The sequence below is a fragment of the Eubalaena glacialis genome, chromosome 4 (genome assembly GCF_028564815.1).
Source record: "Eubalaena glacialis isolate mEubGla1 chromosome 4, mEubGla1.1.hap2.+ XY, whole genome shotgun sequence".
Taxonomy (NCBI): Eukaryota; Metazoa; Chordata; class Mammalia; order Artiodactyla; family Balaenidae; genus Eubalaena; species Eubalaena glacialis.
Window position 1 is genome coordinate 95,476,939 of NC_083719.1, and position 20,826 is coordinate 95,497,764.

General features: G+C 35.1%; 1 protein-coding gene across 5 annotated transcripts in view; it reads left to right on the forward strand.

Annotated features, from left to right (window-relative positions):
* Positions 1-20,826, forward strand: part of AP3S1 (adaptor related protein complex 3 subunit sigma 1) — a 96,996-nt gene that overhangs the window by 39,632 nt on the left and 36,538 nt on the right. For 4 of the 5 annotated variants that reach the window (XR_009700756.1, XR_009700757.1, XM_061188065.1 and 1 more), the window contains exon 4: positions 11,544-11,615. The exons of the other annotated variant lie outside the window; for it this stretch is intronic. Coding sequence is in view for 2 of the 4 variants with exons in the window: in XM_061188065.1 (XP_061044048.1) it covers positions 11,544-11,615 (72 nt within the window). In the remaining 2 variants the exon portion in view is untranslated. The remainder of the gene's footprint in view (positions 1-11,543; positions 11,616-20,826) is intronic. 5 annotated transcript variants of the gene reach the window in all.

Sequence of the window (20,826 nt, forward strand, 5' to 3'; positions counted from 1 at the left end):
GCATAGAAGTTCACTAGATAATTCCAAATTTTGTAACAGTTTTCTGTATCACATGTAGCAATTATATCAGTATCAGCCTTGTTCAGTTATAGTTAGGAAAAAATGGAGGACTAACAACTAAACTTATCTTTAGGTTTAGAAAGATATGTTTTGACCATGGTGTTAGAATATGTATATAAATTAGAGCTGTTATGTATATAGCATTTGTCAGTACTACAGTACTGAGTGTTAGACTGAATTTTGTGAAGTTATTTTACTTATTGCTATTAGTGTTAATTTAGTATGATATTGAGCAAGTCATTTAATGTTAATAGACCTTGCATTTTTCACCTGTAAAGTATGCCTGTTTCAGTATGCTGCCTATAGACCTCATGAGTTGTTAGAAATATCAGTGAATTAAAGCAAAGTAGTAGTGGTTAAAACCATTCAGGCCCTTCTCTGTACTGGCTATATAACTTTGGGCATGTTATTCAACCTCTTTGACCCTGATTTTGCTCATCTGCAAAGTGGAGGTAATAATAATAATAATAATAATAATACCAACTCATAGAACATGTGAAAGCATTTAAAAAAGATAGTGTATGTGAAGCCTGTCACTAAATGACTGACCTGAAGTAGTCAGTGGTTTTTAGCTAACATTATCGTTAAAGCATATATTTTATAAGGAAGGCGTATAATTTCATTATATATATATTTCATTATATATATATTTCATTATATATTCTAAACTGAATTGGGTAAAGAAGTCCTTTTCTTTTTCATTTTTACAAGAATTTGTGAATCTTTTTATCCTATATGTTCTTTGATGGCTTTGAAGGAATTCTGCATTGTGATAGAATTATGTGATAAGAATAGGTTTAATTGAGGAAACTTGTAAGCCAAGAATACTTAAGAAAGATCCCCTGATCTTCCCACTATGTCATAGGAAGCTGCGCGGATGTAGATACTACTAAACATAGAATAATTTGCCAATAGAGGCCTCACACCTCCCACTCCACATCATTGTTCTCTTTTATTACAAGGGTAGGCTCATTGAAAGCATCCTTGTCAGTGGGGTGGCATATACATTACTTAAGCTTTGAGCTATACACGTTTAGGTGCCACGTGTCTTTAAGAGTTGCCTGGGAAAACTCGCTGACCAGCTCTTGAGGACTGTGGGAAGTTGCAGCTCACCTATTGGAGGACTGAGTGGGATAAACCCCTGGTCCCATGGAGAGATGAGTTCTGGTGCAGTTCCTTCTGCTGGAGAAAGAGAGAGCCCTGGCCCAATTTGTTTATTTTCCAGGCAATCCAGAGTGAATGCCCAGGATCATTTTAGGAAAATTCTGTGGTGTTTACTACACCATACTGTGTTACCAGAGTATTAAAAACTTCTGTTTTTAATAAGATTTGTTTCTTACATATGTAGGAAACCAAAAAATAGTTCTATAAACAATTTGAATCGGACACTGTTAGAGTGATTCAGCATTCTTTTTTTTTTTAAATTTATTTATTTAATTTATTTATTTTTGGCTGTATTGGGTCTTCATTGCTGCGTGTGGGCTTTCTCTAGTTGCGGCTAGCAGGGGCTACTCTTCGTTGCGGTGCGTGGGCTTCTCATTGCGGTGGCTTCTCTTGTGGAGCACGAGCTCTAGGCATGCAGGCTTCAGTAGTTGTGGCACACGGGCTCAGTAGTTGTGGCTCTTGGGCTCTAGAGCACAGGCTCAGTAGTTGTGGCACACAGGCTTAGTTGCTTCGCAGCATATGGGATCTTCCCGGATCAGGGCTAGAACCCATGTCCCCTGCATTGGCAGGCGGATTCTTAACCACTGCGCCACCAGGGAAGCCCGATTCAGCATTCTTAAAATCCTTTTCCTGTCTTATTTTCATTGTTGAAAAGTCTGATTTACAATCATTGGAAATGTAATAATTCACTTTTCAGTTATTTATGTTGCTTCTTCTTAATGATAAACCCAGGTAACAATTTGATGATAGTTACCATTCTAATTTACATGTTTTGTTGACCTCTCAGCAGTCCTCTTGGGAGGCATTATTGTGTTTGGAGTTAGATGGTATGGGTTTAAATATTGGCTGTGTCATCTAACAGTTCTATATCTTTGAGCAAATTACTTAGTCTTATTCATCCCCAATTTTCTTGTCTGTAAATGTTGATATTCATACCTACCTTGCCAGCATTGTTATAAGAATTGGAGCTAATGTATATAAAGCAGTCAGCACAGGGCCTAGAAGATAGCAGACACATTGTTATTACTTACTTTATAGTGGTAAAGAAAGTATTTCGGAACTCAAGTGCTTAAAGTCAGAATTTTGGAGCTAGAAGTAACTTAAAATTTATTTTTTTCCCCTTCAAAGTAGGTTTGAGAGAGTGAAAAACTCAGGTTATGTTGGTATTTTTCTTTGGTTTATGGTGAATTCCTTATTTCTCAGTGTAGAATAGTAGGTTTCAGGGAGGGATTGGATATAGAGGAGAAGAGTTCCTTTTTAGCTTGGTTTTTCAAAAATTTTTTTCTTTAAAAATTAAAAAAAAACTTTTCATGTTGAAATTATTTCAGACTTAGAAAAGTGGCAAATATAATGCAAAGAATTTTTGCATACCGTATCTTCATCCAGATTCCTCAAATTTAACATCTTCCATAACCTCAAGTAGGTAATTAAAATCAGGAAATTTACATTGATAGAATACTATTATCTAATCTGCAGATCTTATTTAAAATTTGCCAGTTGTCCCATTAATGTAATTTTTCTTGTTTAGAGTTCAATTCAGGTTACATATAGTGTTAGTTTTCTTGTCTCCTAAGTCTCCTTTACTCTGTTATAGTTCTTCATCTGTCTTCCATTCATGTCTTTCTTACCTTGATCCTTTGAAGAGTACTAGCCAGTTATTTTGTAGAGTATACCTCAGTTTGGATTTGATGTTTCTTAATGATTAAATTCGGATTATGTATTTTCAAATATCACAAGTGATGTTATGTCCTTCTCAGTGCATCATATTCAGGAGATACATGATGTCATTTTGCCCCGTTACTTGTGATATTTATTCTGATTCCTTGGTTAATGAGGTGCCTGCCAGGTTTACCTACTTAAACTTCCATTTTCCCTTTGTGCTTAGAAGTATCATATGGGTAATAATTTTGAGTATATAAATATCCTTTTTCTAATCATAATTTGGTCATTAGTTTTAGCATCTGTTGATGATTCCTGCCTGAAAGAATTATTGTGGTGTTTGCCAAATAATGATTTTTCCATCATGATTTCTATACTTATTAGTTGATATTCTGTAAGGAAAAGCTAAGATTTTTATTCATTTTATTTTGTTTTAAGTCTGTTCAAGATACCAATTGTACCATATTCAATTATACACAAGAGAATATCTTTCAAGGCCAAATACCATTAAAAAAATCAACTTTTGCTTGGAAGTTTAAATGGAGTTCTAACAATTGATGTCAATATGAGTTTTTTAAATGTTCTTGGAGTAGCTTCTGTGCACCAAAAGAAATAATTCAGAGGCTACTTTCATTTTCTAAATTAATATTTGATATATTAGCCTTACAAATTCAAAACCCTACTTCTTCCTTAGATGTCTAAATCCAACATACAAATCATATTAAGTTACTTTAATAGAGAGACTACAATGTAATTAAATTTCCTATAGTACAAGAAGTCTTTGCTTTGCACAATACTGTTGTTAATTTGGGTGATAAAAGTATGGACAGTTAAAAGTTTTGCTTTACACTTTTATGTATTTTCTAAATTTTCTAAATAATAACTTCTTACTACATTAAAAGTAAAAGATGATTTTTGTTGTTGTTGGAGGGAGTATGTCTAGTGAATAAGAGTGTGGGTTCTGCCATGAGACTTTCTGGATTTTAGTGAGGACTCTCCTACCTAACTTTGCTAGTAGTTAGTTAACTTTGTACTTTAAATTACTCTTCTGCAGATGGTTGATAAAAAGTACCTGCCTTATGGGATTACTGTGAAGGATTAAATAAAATAATCTATTTAAAGCACTTGGAACAATAGCAGTGCCATAATAGTATATACTCAATAAGTGCTATTATCATTGTTAGCTTTTAAATTTTTAAAAAATTTTTATTTAAAAAAATAGAAAGAAATAAATCACACAATATGAATCATTGAGTTCTTTAAGAACTCTTAAAGAATCATTATGACATCAATATAGAAGACAGATAGTCCTTTCATCAACTCTTAATTTTTTCATATTGAAGTCAAGAGTTTAATATGTCTAAATTAACTGGTGCATAGTAAATGCACAATAAATGTCTCTATTTTTACTGTTAGAAAAATATCCGTCATCACTGGCACATTAGTGTCTAGGTCAGGTTTAGTGGAAATCCGGTTCAGAATCCAGTCATAGGCTAGCCCGAGTGCTACTTATACACCTTAAACACCATACATTAAAGATTCTGAATATTATATGCAACAGTGCTGTATTCATAGTTGTTCTTCAAAGCTAATTAATCTGATTTTAAGTTCAGTCTGTGTTCCCTAGCTTTCTTGGTACATTTTTAGTGGTATTTTTTGATTCCTTACTTGAGCTAAGCCAGTATCTCTCTAGAACATCTTGCTGCTGACTGAAAAAAAATTTTTTTAGATCTCTTGCCATATTCTTAAATTTATGCCTTCTATTCTTGGGCTTAAGACTTTTCCTGTCTTATAACATGTCAGTTTAACATTTACATATTTTATTTAATATTATAGATTAGAAACAGTAAGAGCAATTCCTCCTGAAATTTAACAGAATTCCCCAAACCCAGAAAAAAAAATTTTTTTTTTTTAACCTAGAAACTCTAAAGGAGAGTCTGCCAAATAAGTGATATTGCTTAAGGATATTTTTGTGGCATTTATTTTATCTAGTGCACATTTTTATTTTTGCATCTGTGTATAGTATTATAATACTAGCTAAAATATATTGAGTACTTTTTTTGGTGAGATACTGTTCTAAGCCATTTATATTTATTATTTAATCACTAAAACAACTCTGTGGCATAGGCACTATTATTATGCCCAAATGAGGCTTAGAATTAAATAACTTGCCCTAGATTTCATAGTCAGAGGCTAAGCTGGAATTTTAGTAGAGTACTAAGTAGTCTTAAGTACTAAGCTGCTTTGGTATAGATTCCTGTTACCCTTTGTGATCCAGGCATATAGATTTGTAATTAAAGATAAAGGAAACACAAGGAAGTTTTGTTGATAGAAGGGCACGGGGAAGGGAGACTCTGTTTATATGTAGATGTGGCATTTTTCTGAATATCTCTATCTTTTACATTTATTTTTGGAAAACTATGTAATTATTAAAATGAAGGAAAACTTAAAATATTATTCTTAGTAAATTAAAAGTAACTTTCTTCCACCAGCCTTTGAATTCCCAAGGCCAGAGATTAATGAGTAGCTACTTAGTAGATAACAGTTATATTGAAATTGACTTTAAACGTTTATCATTTAAAAATGAAACACAAGAGGGTGCCATGTACCATGTTACTTCTAGTTTTTTAGTCTTTTTATCTTTCTCTTTGTGAAATATAATGCAACAGCAATTTTATTATTTTTTGGTTGTCCTGGCTAGAACCCCCAAGGCCCATTAATTTGTTTTTCTTAATTTCTTAACTTCAGTTTGTGGATTATTAGTTTTGTATTGACCTTGTCCATGTAACGAATCAGCAGTGTATATCTACCTTGGGGCTCTAGATTCTAATTATGTTAAGTAATTCTTGCTAACTCAAAAGAAAATTAATGGAGAGTTTTTTGAAGTGGGTTTTTAAGTTTTCAACCAAACTTAGCATTTGAATGCCTTAAATCTTAAGAATTCTTTCCCTAAATTAAGAACATGTAGTTGTAATGATATTTTGCTGCAGGGTACTTTTTTTTAAAGTATTTACATTTTTCATACTTGGTATTGTTCTGTTTTAAATATTGACAACCTTTTTTCTTTCTAAGTTAGTAAGCAAATCCCAAAAACTTGGAAACCACAGTATGTAGTTACCTTGCTTTCATATCAGTGTTTATTAGCAGCATTAGAATTTTCTCTTTCTGTTTTAATTTTGTAATCATATGTTTTGAACAGCCAGATAAATAGTACTGGCTTTTGTTTAGTAGATGTGTTTTGGGCAGTGTTCATCACTTTATCTAAATTATTTAACTAAATCTTTAAGATAATCCAGAAAGGTAGATAGTTGTATAACTATTTTATAGTTCTGATATTTGGAGGAGTTAAGTGACGCTTAGGCTCACATAGCTAGGTAGTAGTTAAGGAGGAATTTGAAGCCAGGTCTTTCTGGTTTCCTCACTACTTTGGTATACTGCCTCTATAGACAGCTCATATTTTTTGCACACTGTAGTTCACCAGTGGCACATTCAATGCTACCAAGAAATTTTTTTCTCTCTTTGTCAAATATAGTCTACGTTCAGTGGGTTCCACTGATCCTTCATAAGTAATACATAAGTGAAGGGAAACTATTCAGACAGCATTTTCACCAAGATAGTCATCTTCTGATGGTTAAGAAAGAATGGCTACAGTATATGGGTAATCAAACCAGTGGATCTGGAAAAAGTAAACATGAAAAAATTAAACCATACTGGAAACTATTCTGAATAGTAAGTTTAATAATGATTTTAAATTAAGAAAGACCACGTCACACCACATACGAAAATTAATTCCAGATAGATTTGGTCCAAACATGAAAAATAAAACCATGAAGCTTTTGTTTTCTTCTGGGAGAATATCTTCCTGACCTTGCTGTAGGCAAAAATTTCTTAAATTGGACCAAAAAAGAGATTAACCATAAAGGAAAAAAGCTGATAAGTTGGACTATATTGAAATTTAAAGTTTCTGTTCTTCCGAGAACGTTATTAGGAGAATGAAAAGGCAAGTCAGAGTAGGAAAAGATATCTGTAATATGTGTGTATGACAGGACTGTATCTAGACTATGTAAAGAATTTCTATACATCAATAAGAAAATGACAGGTAATGAGCAGAAGTCTTGAACAGAAAAATGAGCAGAAGTCTTGAATAGACATCATGAAAAAGGATATCAAAATGATAAATATGAAATGATGGTCAGTCTCTTTAGGCTTCAGGGAAATACAAATGAATATCACAATGACAGACCACCACACACCCATAAGAATGACTAAAATTAAAAGATTGACAACATACAGGGCTGACAAGGATGTGGCACTATGGGAACTCCCATATACTATGATTTGGATTGTAAATTTTTTTTTTTAATGGCTGCACCACGCGGCTTGCGGGATCTTAGTTCCCTGAGAGGGATCAAACCCGCACCCCCTGCACTGGAAGCGTGGAGTCTTAACCGCTGGACTGCCAAGGAAGTCCCTGGATTGTAAATTTTTATAATTGCTTTGAAAATCTATTGAAAATCACTTTGAAAACCTATCTGCTCCATGGCCCAGTGATTCTACTCTAGGTATACATTCAGTAGATACGTGTATGTATGTTCACTAAAAGACTTATATGAGAATTAGTATCAGTACTAATTGTAATGGCCCCATGCCGGACCCGAATTTCTGTCAACTGTGGAATAGATAAATACATTGTGGTATATTTCTGCAATAGCACACTGTATAACAACAAGAATGAATGAACTGTTATATTAATATTATGTAACAAAATAAATGAATCTCACAAACAAATCAATGAATAGAAGAAGCCACTCATATGGTTCCATACTGTATGATTCCATTTAAATACACGGTTGTCCCTTGGTATCTGCTGGGGATTGGTTACAGGACCTGCTATGACCAGAATCCATGGATACTCAAGTCCCTTACAGTTGGCCTTCTGTATCTGTGGGTTCCACATCCCTGGATTCAGCCAACCATGGGTAGTATAGTACTATATTTATTGAAAAAAACTTGTTTCTAAGCATGCGTGCAGCATTGGACCCACACAGCTCAAGCCCAGATTGTTCAAGGGTCAATAGTAGTTCAGAAATAGGCAAAATATATCTTTAATGTTAGAAATCAGGGTAGTTACCCTTGATGTTGATAGTTGCCTAATGGAGTATGAGCGGGCTTTTACAGTGCTGGTAATAGTCTAACACCTGAATATTAAGTGCTGGTTATACAGGTATACTTACTTTGTGAAAATTCATCAGGTTGTACATTGTTATGATTTGTGTACTTTTTTTTATTATTGAGGTATAGTTGGCTTACAATATTACATTGGTTTCAGGTGTACAACATAGTGATTCACAATTTTTATAGACTATACTCCACTTAAAGTTATTATAAAATATTGGATATTATAAAATATTGGCTATATTCCCTGTGCTGTATAATATATCCTTGTAGCTTATTAATTTTATACATAGTTGTTTGTACCTCTTAATCCCCTACTCCTGTCTTTCCCCTCCCCCTTCCCTCTTCCCACTGGTAACCACTAGTTTGTTATCTACATCTGTGAGTCTGTTTCTGTTTTGTTATATTCATTCGTTTGTTTTATTTTTTAGATTCCACATGAAGGTGATAACAGACAGTATTTGTCTTTCTCTCTGACTTATTTCTCTATGCATAATACCCTCCATGTTGTTGGAACTGGCAAAATTTCATTCTTTTTAATGGTTGAGTAGTATTCCTCTGTGTGTGTGTGTGTGTGTGTGTGTACCACGCCTTTATCCATTCATCTGTTGATGGACACTGAGGTTGCTTCCATATCTTGGCAGTTGTAAATAATGCTGCTATGAACATTGGGGTACATGCATCTTTTCAAGTTAGTGTTTTTGTTTTCTTCAGCTATATACCCAGGAGTGGAATTGCTGAATGATATGATAGTTCTGTTTTTAGTTTTTTGAGGAACCTCCATACTGTTTTACACAGTGGCTGCACCAATTTACATTCCTACGAACAGTGTTGTGTACTTTTCTGTACATATGTTATACTTCAGTAAAAATTTACTGAAGGACAGAACTTAAATGGTTTTATTTCCTGTAACTGGTTTTATTTCCTATGAGTTTATAAATGTATTCAGACCATTTCCATGTTAGAGATACTGTTTCAAAAATAAATTCATCTTTCTCAATGGGAAAATTTTCTCTTTTTGACTCCTCAAGAAGTCAGTATTTGTTAAATGCTTATTCTTTGTTCAAGCAGCATTATCCCATTCTATCCTCATAACAAGAATGTGTTATAAGAAGAAGAAAAGTGAGTCAGAATTAGAAATAGAATGAATAAAGTCATTTCACGGACCATGTCACCAAGACCTTGAGGAGAAATAGATGAAGTTGGGAGTTTAGATAGATACTCAACAATATTTATTTTCTACTTACCACACAATTGAAATAAACTAGGCACTCACTTGAGGATGACCTTTGTATGCCCCACACTTGGTCATCTTAATAACTTGCCTTCTCATAAATGAAACTATGTGTAAAACTGTATATTCTTGGTTACTACTGATCTTTTATTTCTCCTGATCTAAGTCAAGGATCAACAAATTACATCCTGCAGGTCAAATGCAGCCTGCTACCTGTTTTTGTAAATAAAGTTTTATTGGAATAGAGCCATGCTCATTTGTTTATGTATTGTCTGTGGCTGCTTTTGTGCTATACTGTATGGCCCACAAAGCCTAAAATTAAAATCTTTACTCTCTAGCACTTTGCAGAGAAAGTTTGCCAACCCTTGGTCTAAGACAATGTTGATCATGGTCATATAGTTAAATACATTGTTTCACCTGTCTTATTCATCTACATTGATGCCAGGAAGGAGCCTTGGATTGTGGATCTGTGTAAATTGGCCTCAGATTGGAGTAGTTATAGCAAGAAGCCTGTTGTTTAGATTTTACTCTGTCCGGTAGGATCACCTATGAATACAGTGACCATACATTTCAGTTTGCTTCGAACAGTCCTGGTTTACATCTGTTGTTCCAGGTTATTATTATAGTATAATAACATTGCATACTGTTATTATAATATAATAATTAATAGGTGCTCTCTTTTACTCTTAATACCCCCCAGTTCGGATGATAAACTTATGGTCATTCTATCTAAATTACCACTGAGAAGGGTAGTGGATACAGAAATAGTGATAGAATAGTGACAACTATGCAAAGTGGAATTTAAGAAATTAATTTTTGAAAGTTTGTATCAGAGGTCCCCAAGACCATCTCAGTGATTTGCTAGGAATCACAGGACTCAGAAGTTGCTATGTTTATGGTTAGGGTTTATTACAGTGAAAGTATACAGAGTAAAACCATCAAAGCCACATGAAGGGAAGTATGGAGGAAACCAGGTGCAAGCTTCCAGATGTTGTCCCTTTCTACTGGAGTCACACAAGATGTGCTTAATTCCCCCAGAAGTGATATGTGATGACATGTGCAAAGTGTTCCAAACTAGGCAACTCACCCTAACCTGGGTTTCCAGGATTTTTATTGGGGGTCAGTCACATAGGCATGTGACACCTCCATGACTGACCTTGGTTACTTAAGCTCCAGAACCTCAGAGAAAAAATATGTTCATTGTAAATCACACTGTTAGCATAAACTGTCTGCTCACACTGGTACAGTGTGGCCCAGGGCCTCAAGCATGCAGAAACACTCTTATCAGACAGAACTTTCCAAGGGCTCAGAGCTCAGTTCCCAGGAACTAGCCAAAGACTAGTCTGAAAACAGGCCATTTTGGGGAACGTATAGGGGTTGAACAACCCAGGCTTACTGAGTTAACCCTTTCCCACACAAGGTCGTACAAGGTATTTGAGCCAGAGTTTGAGTCCAGGTAAGTCTGATTCCAAAGTCTGTGCTCTTTCCATAAGTTTAATTTTTAGTGATCTTTTATACTGATTTGCTAATTAAAAATTATTGGTTATATTAGATGTGGTTGAGATTTGGACTGTGCCCATCTAGCTTGATAGATACTTATGACAAGCTTTCTTTTTTCCTCATATGAAGATAGGGAGCCTGATTTGACTATTTTTCAGTATTTTTGTAAGTAATGAGGCTAACAATTTTTAGGTCTTAGTAATTTTCAGTGGTTTATTTTGTTTATTGTATTTCGTTTATTAATGTATTGAAAAATAGTTTAGATGTACAGGCTATAATTATTCCTTTTGCACTTAATACAGTTTTTAATTTAAAAAAGAGAAATGTGATAATAGAGTTAGAAGTTTTAATTCACAATTAAGAATTGTCTGCCTTGGGCTTCCCTGGTGGTGCAGTGGTTGAGAATCTGCCTGCCAATGCAGGGGACACGGGTTCGAGCCCTGGTCTGGGAAGATCCCACATGCCGCGGAGCAGCTGGGCCCGTGAGCCACAACTACTGAGCCTGCGCGTCTGGAGCCTGTGCTCCACAACAAGAGAGGCCTCGAAAGTGAGAGGCCCGCGCACCGCGATGAAGAGTGGCCCCCGCTCGCCGCAACTAGAGAAAGCCCTCGCACAGAAACGAAGACCCAACACAACCAAAAATAAATAAATAAATTTATTAAAAAAAAAAAAATTGTCTGCCTTATAGGTAATAGATTTGAATGAACTTATTCAGTTCTCAAAAGCTTTTAACCTTTTTTCTTTTCTTTAGGTATTTGTGGAAACATTAGACAAGTGTTTTGAAAACGTCTGTGAACTGGATTTAATTTTCCATGTAGACAAGGTACAGTTTCTACATTATCAAATTTTCTAAGCTTCTTTTCTTAGAAAAAAATGTTAATTTGTATTTGTCAAAGTAAAAATAGATTTAGTGAATAATACTGTTTTTATTCCTTTATTCAATTCATCAGTATATTTACTGTGCCAGGCACTGTGCTTAGTGAAGAAGGTTCAGACCCTTGCCTAGAGGAATTCACATCTAGAGGAGGACAATGGGAACGGAGAAAGTTATATTTAAACTGGATTTTTTTAGGGATTAGTAGATATTTCACAGACAGAAAAGGAGAGGATGACTTTACAGGCAGAAATATAAAATACATGCTTTTTGTGAGGGGAGGATTTGATATTGATCATGAGGCCTTAAAGTACCTTTAGTGACATGGATTTTGGGCTTCATTCTGAAGCAATTTACTTTTTTAAAACAAGTTTCTGTTAACATTATTGTTGCTTTATTTGTTCATTTTTTGAGGGGGCAAGATAATTTTTTTCTGTGTTAAGGATGTTGGATTGGTAGGTGGGAGATTAAAGTCAAGGAAATCGATTAGAAGTCTATTGCAGTAGTCCAGAAAGAAATGAACTAAGGCAGTAGAGTAGGGATGAAAGAAAGTATATAATTGATAGGACCTGATGGCCTATTGAAAGGAGGTGAGAGAAAGGAAGAATGACTGAAATTCTCTAGCCAGTATTACTGGGTATTGGGGATAGGAAATTTACGAGGAAGAGATTCCACTTTTACTATATATAGATTTTTTTTTTTTCTCTATAAGTTCATATAATGTAACAGACTGTTTTGAATGGTTAAACCATTGAATAAAATTGTCTGGAAATAATCTGAAAATTTTAGCAAAAAATTGTGATTTTTAAAAATCAGCTTTATTGAAGTGTAATTTACACACATGAAAATTCAACAGCTTTACGCATACATTTTACTAAGTTTTGGCAAGTGCATTTAGTTATGTAACCATTACCACAATCAAGATACAACACAAGGAATGCATTATATTATTTGTGAACATCAAAAGAATACATTTACTATTAGCTGGTCCTTTAGATCATATTTCTCATTTATTAAATGATTTAATTTCATATATTGACTCATTTTGGATATAGAACTTAAACTTGATATTTTTAAGAGAATTATTTTAGTTTTCTACTGCTTTTCTCTATTATCTGTCTTACGCTATTCGCACTTACAAAGACTCCTGTTATTTTTAGGCATTAAGGTTCACAATATTCTAAAGTATGTTTTGGTACATGGTTAAAATGTTTAAAATTCTATTTTTAAAATGACTGCTCAAAGATCACTAGCTTATATGTTGCATCTAGCAATTTTTTGAGAAAATTGAAGATTCTATTGTAAAATATTGTAGCAAGAGTAAAGTTGTCACATTTGTAGCAGTGAATAAAAGTTTTCCTTAATAGGAAAATTAAGCTCTGCATATATACAACTTCCATACATGATACACAGTGTTTTTAAAACTTCTATTTTACGTTAATATATGTTCATTTTAGAAAAATTAGGAAATATAAATAAGAGGAAAATAAATAGACGCCATCTCAATTTCAGAGATTGCCTAGTATTAAAAGATAAACTGAGGCACACTAAAAATTTTAAGAGTTTATTTGAGTAAAAATTGATTCAAATTGGTCAGCACCAAACCGCAAGTGGTTAGGAACACTCCATTGACAGGAGCTAGGGGAAAGACGTTTATAGAGAAGAGGCAGAAGCAAAGCAAGGGAATTATCTGATTGGCTATTTCTTAAGCACCTGTATTATTTGGGAAAGCCAAGTTGGCTGTTTGTGTTTGGTTGTTCTTAAGTTTTGATTTCTTAACCTTGAGGCATTTTAGGCTGAGGTTGTGCTTTGCTTATGTAGACTGCTAATGTATTAGAACCGCCTCAGTCTAATTGCCTCCTTTTTTAAATTAACACTAGTGTTAACATTTTAGAGTATGTGTATTTCTAGACGTTTTTGTACAAATGAGTACTGAAACAAATATGTCTTTAAAAAAATCAAAAATAGGATCATATATGTAGTCTGTATAGCCTGTTCATTTCACACAACAGTGTATCACTGTTTTGAAACCTGCCAAAATTAGCTGGCCTAAACTCTTGTTTTAATTTTTTTTCAATGCAATGAGAAAAAAGCTTCAGTATAACAAGAGTTAGAGACCAGTAAAATAGACATTTCCTGTCCCTGTACTCTCTGTCTAAAACAATGCTAGTCTTGTTTTCAGCCCTTCTATGAAAGTAGGCTTGTTTTCAACTTTCAGGCAGCCCTGGACCTTCCAACAGTCAGAGATCTCCTAAATAGCTCAACTCATTTCTTCCTAGTGGCAAATACAGAGTTTTGTACACAGTCCTCTGTGTGCTGTTATACTACACTTGGACAGAGGGAAGGAGGAAGTTGTAAAGAATACCCCTTTTGTTATCAGTCAGGATGGGCTAGTTTATGCTGCAGTAACAATATCAGAGTATTTCTAATTCACACAGTATGTTTATCATGTCCCACATGCTGTCAGTCTGGAATCCATGGTGACAAAGCTGCCAGTATCTGGAAAATCATCAGTTTTTATGTCAGAGAGAAAAGAGTTTTCATGGGTAAATTTATCTGCTTTTCAAACTATCACACATGATAGTTTTGCCAAATGTTTTGCCACTACAAGCATGGATCACTAACTTTCTAGCCTCCGATGTAATAGTTTCCATGTGGCCTACTGCCCAACCCCTAAGTCAGTGTCTTTTCCTTTATTGTGATTGTTATCAGTTTCTCATTGCAAACCTTCAAGTATTAATTTGTGTATCAGTCACATAAGCTAATATTTGTAGTCACCCTGAAGTAGTGGAACAGCACCCCCTGCCCAAAATTGATTTGGATGTAGAGACTGAAGATACCACATGTACGCCAAGAGGATCTGACCTGAAAAGGTTTATCGTTCACATAATAAGCTTTTTGGGGGAAAACAAGGAACAGCGACTATCTTGGGGTTTTATGTGGTTAGGGGGTAGGGCTGGGTTGAGGGTTTCCACATGTGCAAAGGAAGGAGCGCCTGGACTTTCTTGTCAACTTGCCCACATGTGGGCAGAAGAGGAAGGGAGAACAGTGGGGCTTGAAAGCTGTCAGCAGGCAGACATCAAAAATGCAGTCAGACTCTTTATTACAGCTAAGTTATGCTGTGGTAATAACACCTAAAATATGAGTAACTTGGTTTATTTCTTACTTATACTGCATGGCCACTGTGGGTTTGCTGGGAATGTCTGCTTATTTGCGCAACTGTGTTACCTGCCCATTTCCTGAACACTGTGGCTTTAATTGGGCAGCCCCAGGTTGTCGCCACTACTGCAGCACAGCATCAAATCCCAGGGCAAAGATGAAAGAGCTAAAGATTTATAAAGAGCTTGGTTTGGAGCATGTATGACATGTATTGACAGCTATAAAAGTGCTGTCTACTCCTCCCTGCATTCCCCCTATCCCCCCAAAAGATCAGGGTAAGGGAGATCTGATTGGAGGCCTCAGTGTCTTTCCTACCCTCCAGGCCAGGAGAATGAAGAATTAAGAGTGAGAGTGGAGTGGTTTCCTCTAGCCCAGTCCCTCTTAAGGAGTTTGATAGCCTATTGTTAAACCACAGGACACGGAGTGAGAGTCTCCTTTTCCTTTCACCACCTGAAGAAATCTAACCATTAGGAATATCTCAGCAACCACACCTAAGTACCAGTGAGCCGACAGAGAAAAAAGAATGCCATCTCAACAAGAGAGATGAGGAACAGGCTTTACAATCAGAACATATGCTCCATGAAAAAGAACTACTAGAAGAGATCAGTGAACACTTGAAATTTTAAAATGGTAAAAAGTGCTTAAGGAGATGCAATTCGAAAAGGTCTTCCTGGGGCTTAAAAATGTGTTTTCAAACTATAGAGTTTAAAGAAGAGAATGGTCACGGTTGAGGCTTGAATTACAGCTAGAAGATGAATGCAGGAAATAATCTCAAAGCATATAATTGAAAGATTAAGAGAGAGAAAACATGAAGGAAAAGATAAGAGAATATGAAGTATTTAGCATGTATTATATAAGAATTTGAAGCTGTTATCCAACTGGGGGAAAGGAGAGTAGGGAATAACAGAGCATTTAGTAGGAAAACAAGGCATCTCAGTGGTAGAAAGATTTGATATTTTACAAATAAGAATAAAGTCATATTTGTTTGATTAAAAGAGCAAGGAAAGAGATAGTTTTCATTAATAAAAATTATAAACAGTAGAATCTCTGACTTAAAAGGGGGAAATAATATAAATAAAATCTGATCAAGCCAACCAACTTTGGGGGAAAGGGAAATTATTTAAAATAGATGTATTATTCAGTATAGTAAGTGTGAATTGAATGAAACAATCCATTAAAAGTCAGAGATGATGGGTTTAAAAAGGTACAGCTTGTGTAGGAAAGACAGGATAAATTCTACAGTATTTCCCTTTATTAACCAGTTTCCATAACATTTGGTTCCCTAGTAGTCACCAGAAGTGATCATTGAATTTCTTTTTTAGTACCCTTGTGACATACGAATTTTATCATAATTGATTTGTTTTAATCCACTGTGGATATTATTCTTTTTGATGCTCAAATTGCCCTATCTTTGGCCAGTGGGGGAACCCCTTCACGTTGTCTTCTGGGTTCTTTTGACATGACCCCTCTCCCCCTCCATGGACTTTGATAGCTGCTTTGTGTTCTGGTACAACTAGATGTTCCAGATTCAATTTGTTTATTTCCTGCTCTAGATATGTTATCAGTCATTCCTTCTAGGAGCCCTGATTTTTTTTTTTTTTTTTTTAGTGGGAAATGGTATGGAGAAACCATGGTCTGGAGGTGCTTGTAATTATGAGGCTTATCATTGTTTCTCCACCTTTTCTATGGACAGAGCATCTTATATATTTTTTGCCTTTGCCCTCATGTTAATCTTTTCTCTGTAAGGTTCCTTTTAGTGGATGAAGATGTATAGAAGTGACAGTCCTAGCACCATGTATGCTTGTTGGTAGAGGTGTGAATATTGCTTCTGGTTCTCAGTGAACCAAGCTAGGAAATAGATGTATGTACACACACACACCTGCCTATTTCTATATCTTTATATATATTAAAAATCATTGAGTTCTTCTTAATACCCCAGAGTCTAGTGCAACACTACAGAATTTATTCTAGCCTTCATCTTTTCCATATCTGCACTTTGCTTCTCTGACAGTGAGAGATTATTCTCATTCCTATTATTTGTATTATTGTTGATACATTTACTTAATTTGCTTAATCCTTCCTTTCTATAACCCAGCTCCTGGCTGGGCCATTCAAAACCAGACATGCCGGGCTTCACCCTCCCCTGCCAGCACTAGTCAAATGCTTGGCACCCCCCTTCTACTGAGCAAGTTGTTAGAAAGTCAAACCTGATTTAAAAATTGCAGTAAATAAAAGTACTTTTTAAAAACTTAGATGATTTGAGAAAGAAATTAATGAAATTTCTAGAAGAGAAAAAAATGTCAAAATTAAAATTTTCAGTGGACGGGTTTAATCATAAACATATCTGAGTAAATAGAAAGGTAGAATACATTGTCCATAATGCAACATAAAAGGACAAGAAAGCCTGAAAATGTGAAAGATAGTTTACAGGTCAGGGAAGATAGAGCAAGAAACATCTAATGAAGAAGAGAGAAAGAACGAGGCATATTCAATATCTGAGTATCTAATGGCTGAGAATTTTCCAGAATTAATGGAAGGTGCCAATCCACAGATAAAAGAATCACAAGCAGAATAAATAAAAAGAAATCTACACATAGACTAATGATAGTAAAATTGAATAGCAGAGAGAGAGCTCTTAAAATCATCCAGAAATAAAAGACATATTACCTTCACAAGAGCAGTGGTCAGACTGGGAAGTGACTTCTCAGCAGCAACCACAGAAGTTAGAAGATGTTGTGTTGAAAGAAAGTAACTGTCAACTGTAGTTCTAAAATTAGCAAAACCATCTTTCAAGATTATGGGTGAAATAAAAACATTATTTGAGAAATAATGAGGGAATTTGCAACCAGCAAGCCTTTGGACAAAAGGAAATTCTGAAGAGGGCAATTTACAGAGAAAGAAATCTGAAATATAAGGAGTGAGTTGAAGAGGGAAGAAGAGCAAAGAAAGAAGTAGATTTGTGGGTAAGGATAAAAGAACATTGACTGTTAAAGTACTTATGAGATTAAAATGAAAAAAAAAATTGTAACATTAAAATACAAGTCAGCAATAACACATAAGCCAGGAGTATTCTAAGGTCTTTTAATGAGCATCCGTGACCCTTATGATAAGCACTCTTTAAAAAGGATTTCTGTATAATCAACCCAAAATATAGAATAGCGAGTAGAACAGCTTTCTAGTTTTTCAGACTTGAATATTTTGAATTTTCCGATTTGAAACATTCATATTCAGTGTGAGTATAAAATGCATTGTGTAACAAAATAGAATTACTCTTACCTATTACTCTATTTATTTATTTTTGTTTTTTGTTTGGCCACACAGCACGGCTTGTGGGATCTTAGTTTCCCGAACAGGGATTAAACCTGTGCCCCCTGCAGTGGAAGCGCTGTGTCCTAACCACTGGACCACCAGGGAATTCCTTTACCTGTTGCTTTAAATTACTATACCACTGTTGCTTTCCATTGGTCAACAATTAACAAATGTCTTCATTATTATTAGTATGTTATACTATGTTAAAGTATGTTATATACTTAACCTTTCTATTTTGTCTTGAAAATTTTATCAAAATTTTGGTGGGCTAACAAAATGTACTCTTAATTCCTTTCAAAATTACTTTCAAAATTGTCATACTTTAGACTTTTCTTTCATGATATAATATTAAAGAAGGGAGAAGTTTGTGTGGGGATTATGCTCTTCAGCAGCAGAACCTGCTCAACTGCATCAATCTCAAGATAATATTAACCACATACCTGTAGAACCGATTATTTCCTTAGCAAACACTTTCTTCAGGTTAATGACATTATCAAGTGAAAGTTTTGTTTTGTTTTGATTTTTTGGCTGTGTTTGTTGTTGTGCGCGGGTTTTCTCTAGTTGCGGCGAGTGGGGGCTACTCTTCGTTGCGGTGCGCGGGCTTCTCATTGCAGTGGCTTCTCTTAGTTGTGGAGCACGGGCTCTAGGTGCATGGGCTTCAGTAGTTGTGGCACATGGGCTCAGTAGTTGTGGCTCGCTGGCTCTAGAGCTCAGGCTCAGTAGTTGTGGTGCACAGGTTTAGTTGCTCCGCGGCATGTAGGACCTTTCCAGACCAGGGCTCGAACCCGTGTCCCCTGCATTGGCAGGCGGATTCTTAACCACTGTGCCACTAGGAAAGTCCCTAGAGCAGTGGAGTAGGTCGCTCTGTCCTCCCGCTGCTCTGGCAGCAGCGGGTGGGTGGGAGGCGGGCGTCTGAAGCCCCCATGCGTACCTCGCCCCCAACAGCCCTCTGCTTGGCCGCTACCCTGGTGGGGTTGAGGCAGCGGGGCTGGCTGCTTGTCATAATTTAATTGTCAGCATTTTTCCTTTTCAGTGGTATGTAAAGTAATGATGTTTTTTATGATCAATTGTACTTACATTTGAAGAAATATCAAAATGTGAATGAGATTTAGACCATTTAGAATTATAAATACAGGTATTAATAGATTACTTTAGGTACATTATTTAAATTTTTATTAGCAAATACATGTATTAACATTTTATTATCAAATTAGTAAGAGTATGACCCACAAGTACATAAATGGAAATTTGCTAACATTTTAAATAATGTGTCATTTCATCAAAATTGGCTATTTTCTTAATAATAAAAAAAATCATTTCTTACAGTATTTTGGTCTGTAGAGTAGACTTATAACTCTGCTTTGCCTCCCCTTCACCCCCTTTTAAAACTCCTGTTCAGTTTTCTTTTGCAAGAGGAGAAGAAGGAGGTGTTCCTTGCAAAACACATTTTACAAAATATTTATTGAGTGCTTAACACTTTGCAGGGTTATGTGAAGAATATGTCCTTACCCCAGTCCTCAAGTAACTGTTTTAGGAAGATGTGTGGTATATGTCTGCCTGTGTCTGTGTCTTTGTCTGTCTCACAGACACACACCATTAACATTACAGTGTTATTCATATATTTTATTATTTTAAAATTACAATAATAATACTTAAATTTCTTGAAACAAAGAAGTCAAATAATACTGAAGGCTATATGATTAAACATGAAAGTTCTTCTTACCTTGTCCCCTTCCTTATACCTATTCACCACTACCCCACACTGCTTCCCTGAAGTAATTTCTCTTAATAGTTTGTCTAGGTAGGCTTCCAGACTTTCTTTCTATATGTTTTCAAAGATATGCATAGTTCTCTTGGTTCAGTGAGTGATAAAGCATGTTTTTATTTCACGTAATGTTCTATGCCTTGCTGTATTAACTTCATCTCTCTTTAGATCCTTCCATATCAATATATATGTATCAGCTTTATTCTTAAGTGAAATATTGTGTAGAACGTATATGCCATATTTTACTTGACCATCCCTGTAGTAAGATATTAATGTAGTCAAATTAAAAGATGTTTGGTGCAAAGGACCTCATTTCTAGCATAGATTATAGCAAAGTAGCTTTATGCTTTGAAAACAAGTGACAATCCATAGAAAGGACTCTATGTAATTTGACTTCCTTTCATTTTTTTTGTTTTTAGATGCTTGGTTCTGCCTGGTTGACCTGTAACTGTTAAAAAGTGAAATGTAGGACTTCCCTGGTGATCCAGTGGTTAAGACTCCATGCTTCCAAAGCAGGGAGGGCGGGTGCGATCCCTGGTCAGGGAACTAAGATCCCACATGCTGTGCAGTGTGACCAAAAAAAAAAAAAAAGTAAAAAGTGAAATGTGTTTGATTTAATCTTCATTTACTCTCCAATGATTATGTAGGCTTTACTCAACCAAGATGCTGCTGTCTGTAAACACCGTATATAAATATTTAATAAATATGGTTTACTGATAGGGTAGTTAAACTAAGTACAAAAAATGCCGTGTTCTTTTAACTTTTGAATTTTAAGATAATTGAGATAAATGATTTTGAAGAAAGAAATGTTGGCATCTAATATTTATTAGATGCCAACAATGTGCATTATAATATTTTATAAATAATAATAAAATAATATAGAGACCACTTAACCTTGTATGTTACAGTAGTTTTAAGCAAAAGTCT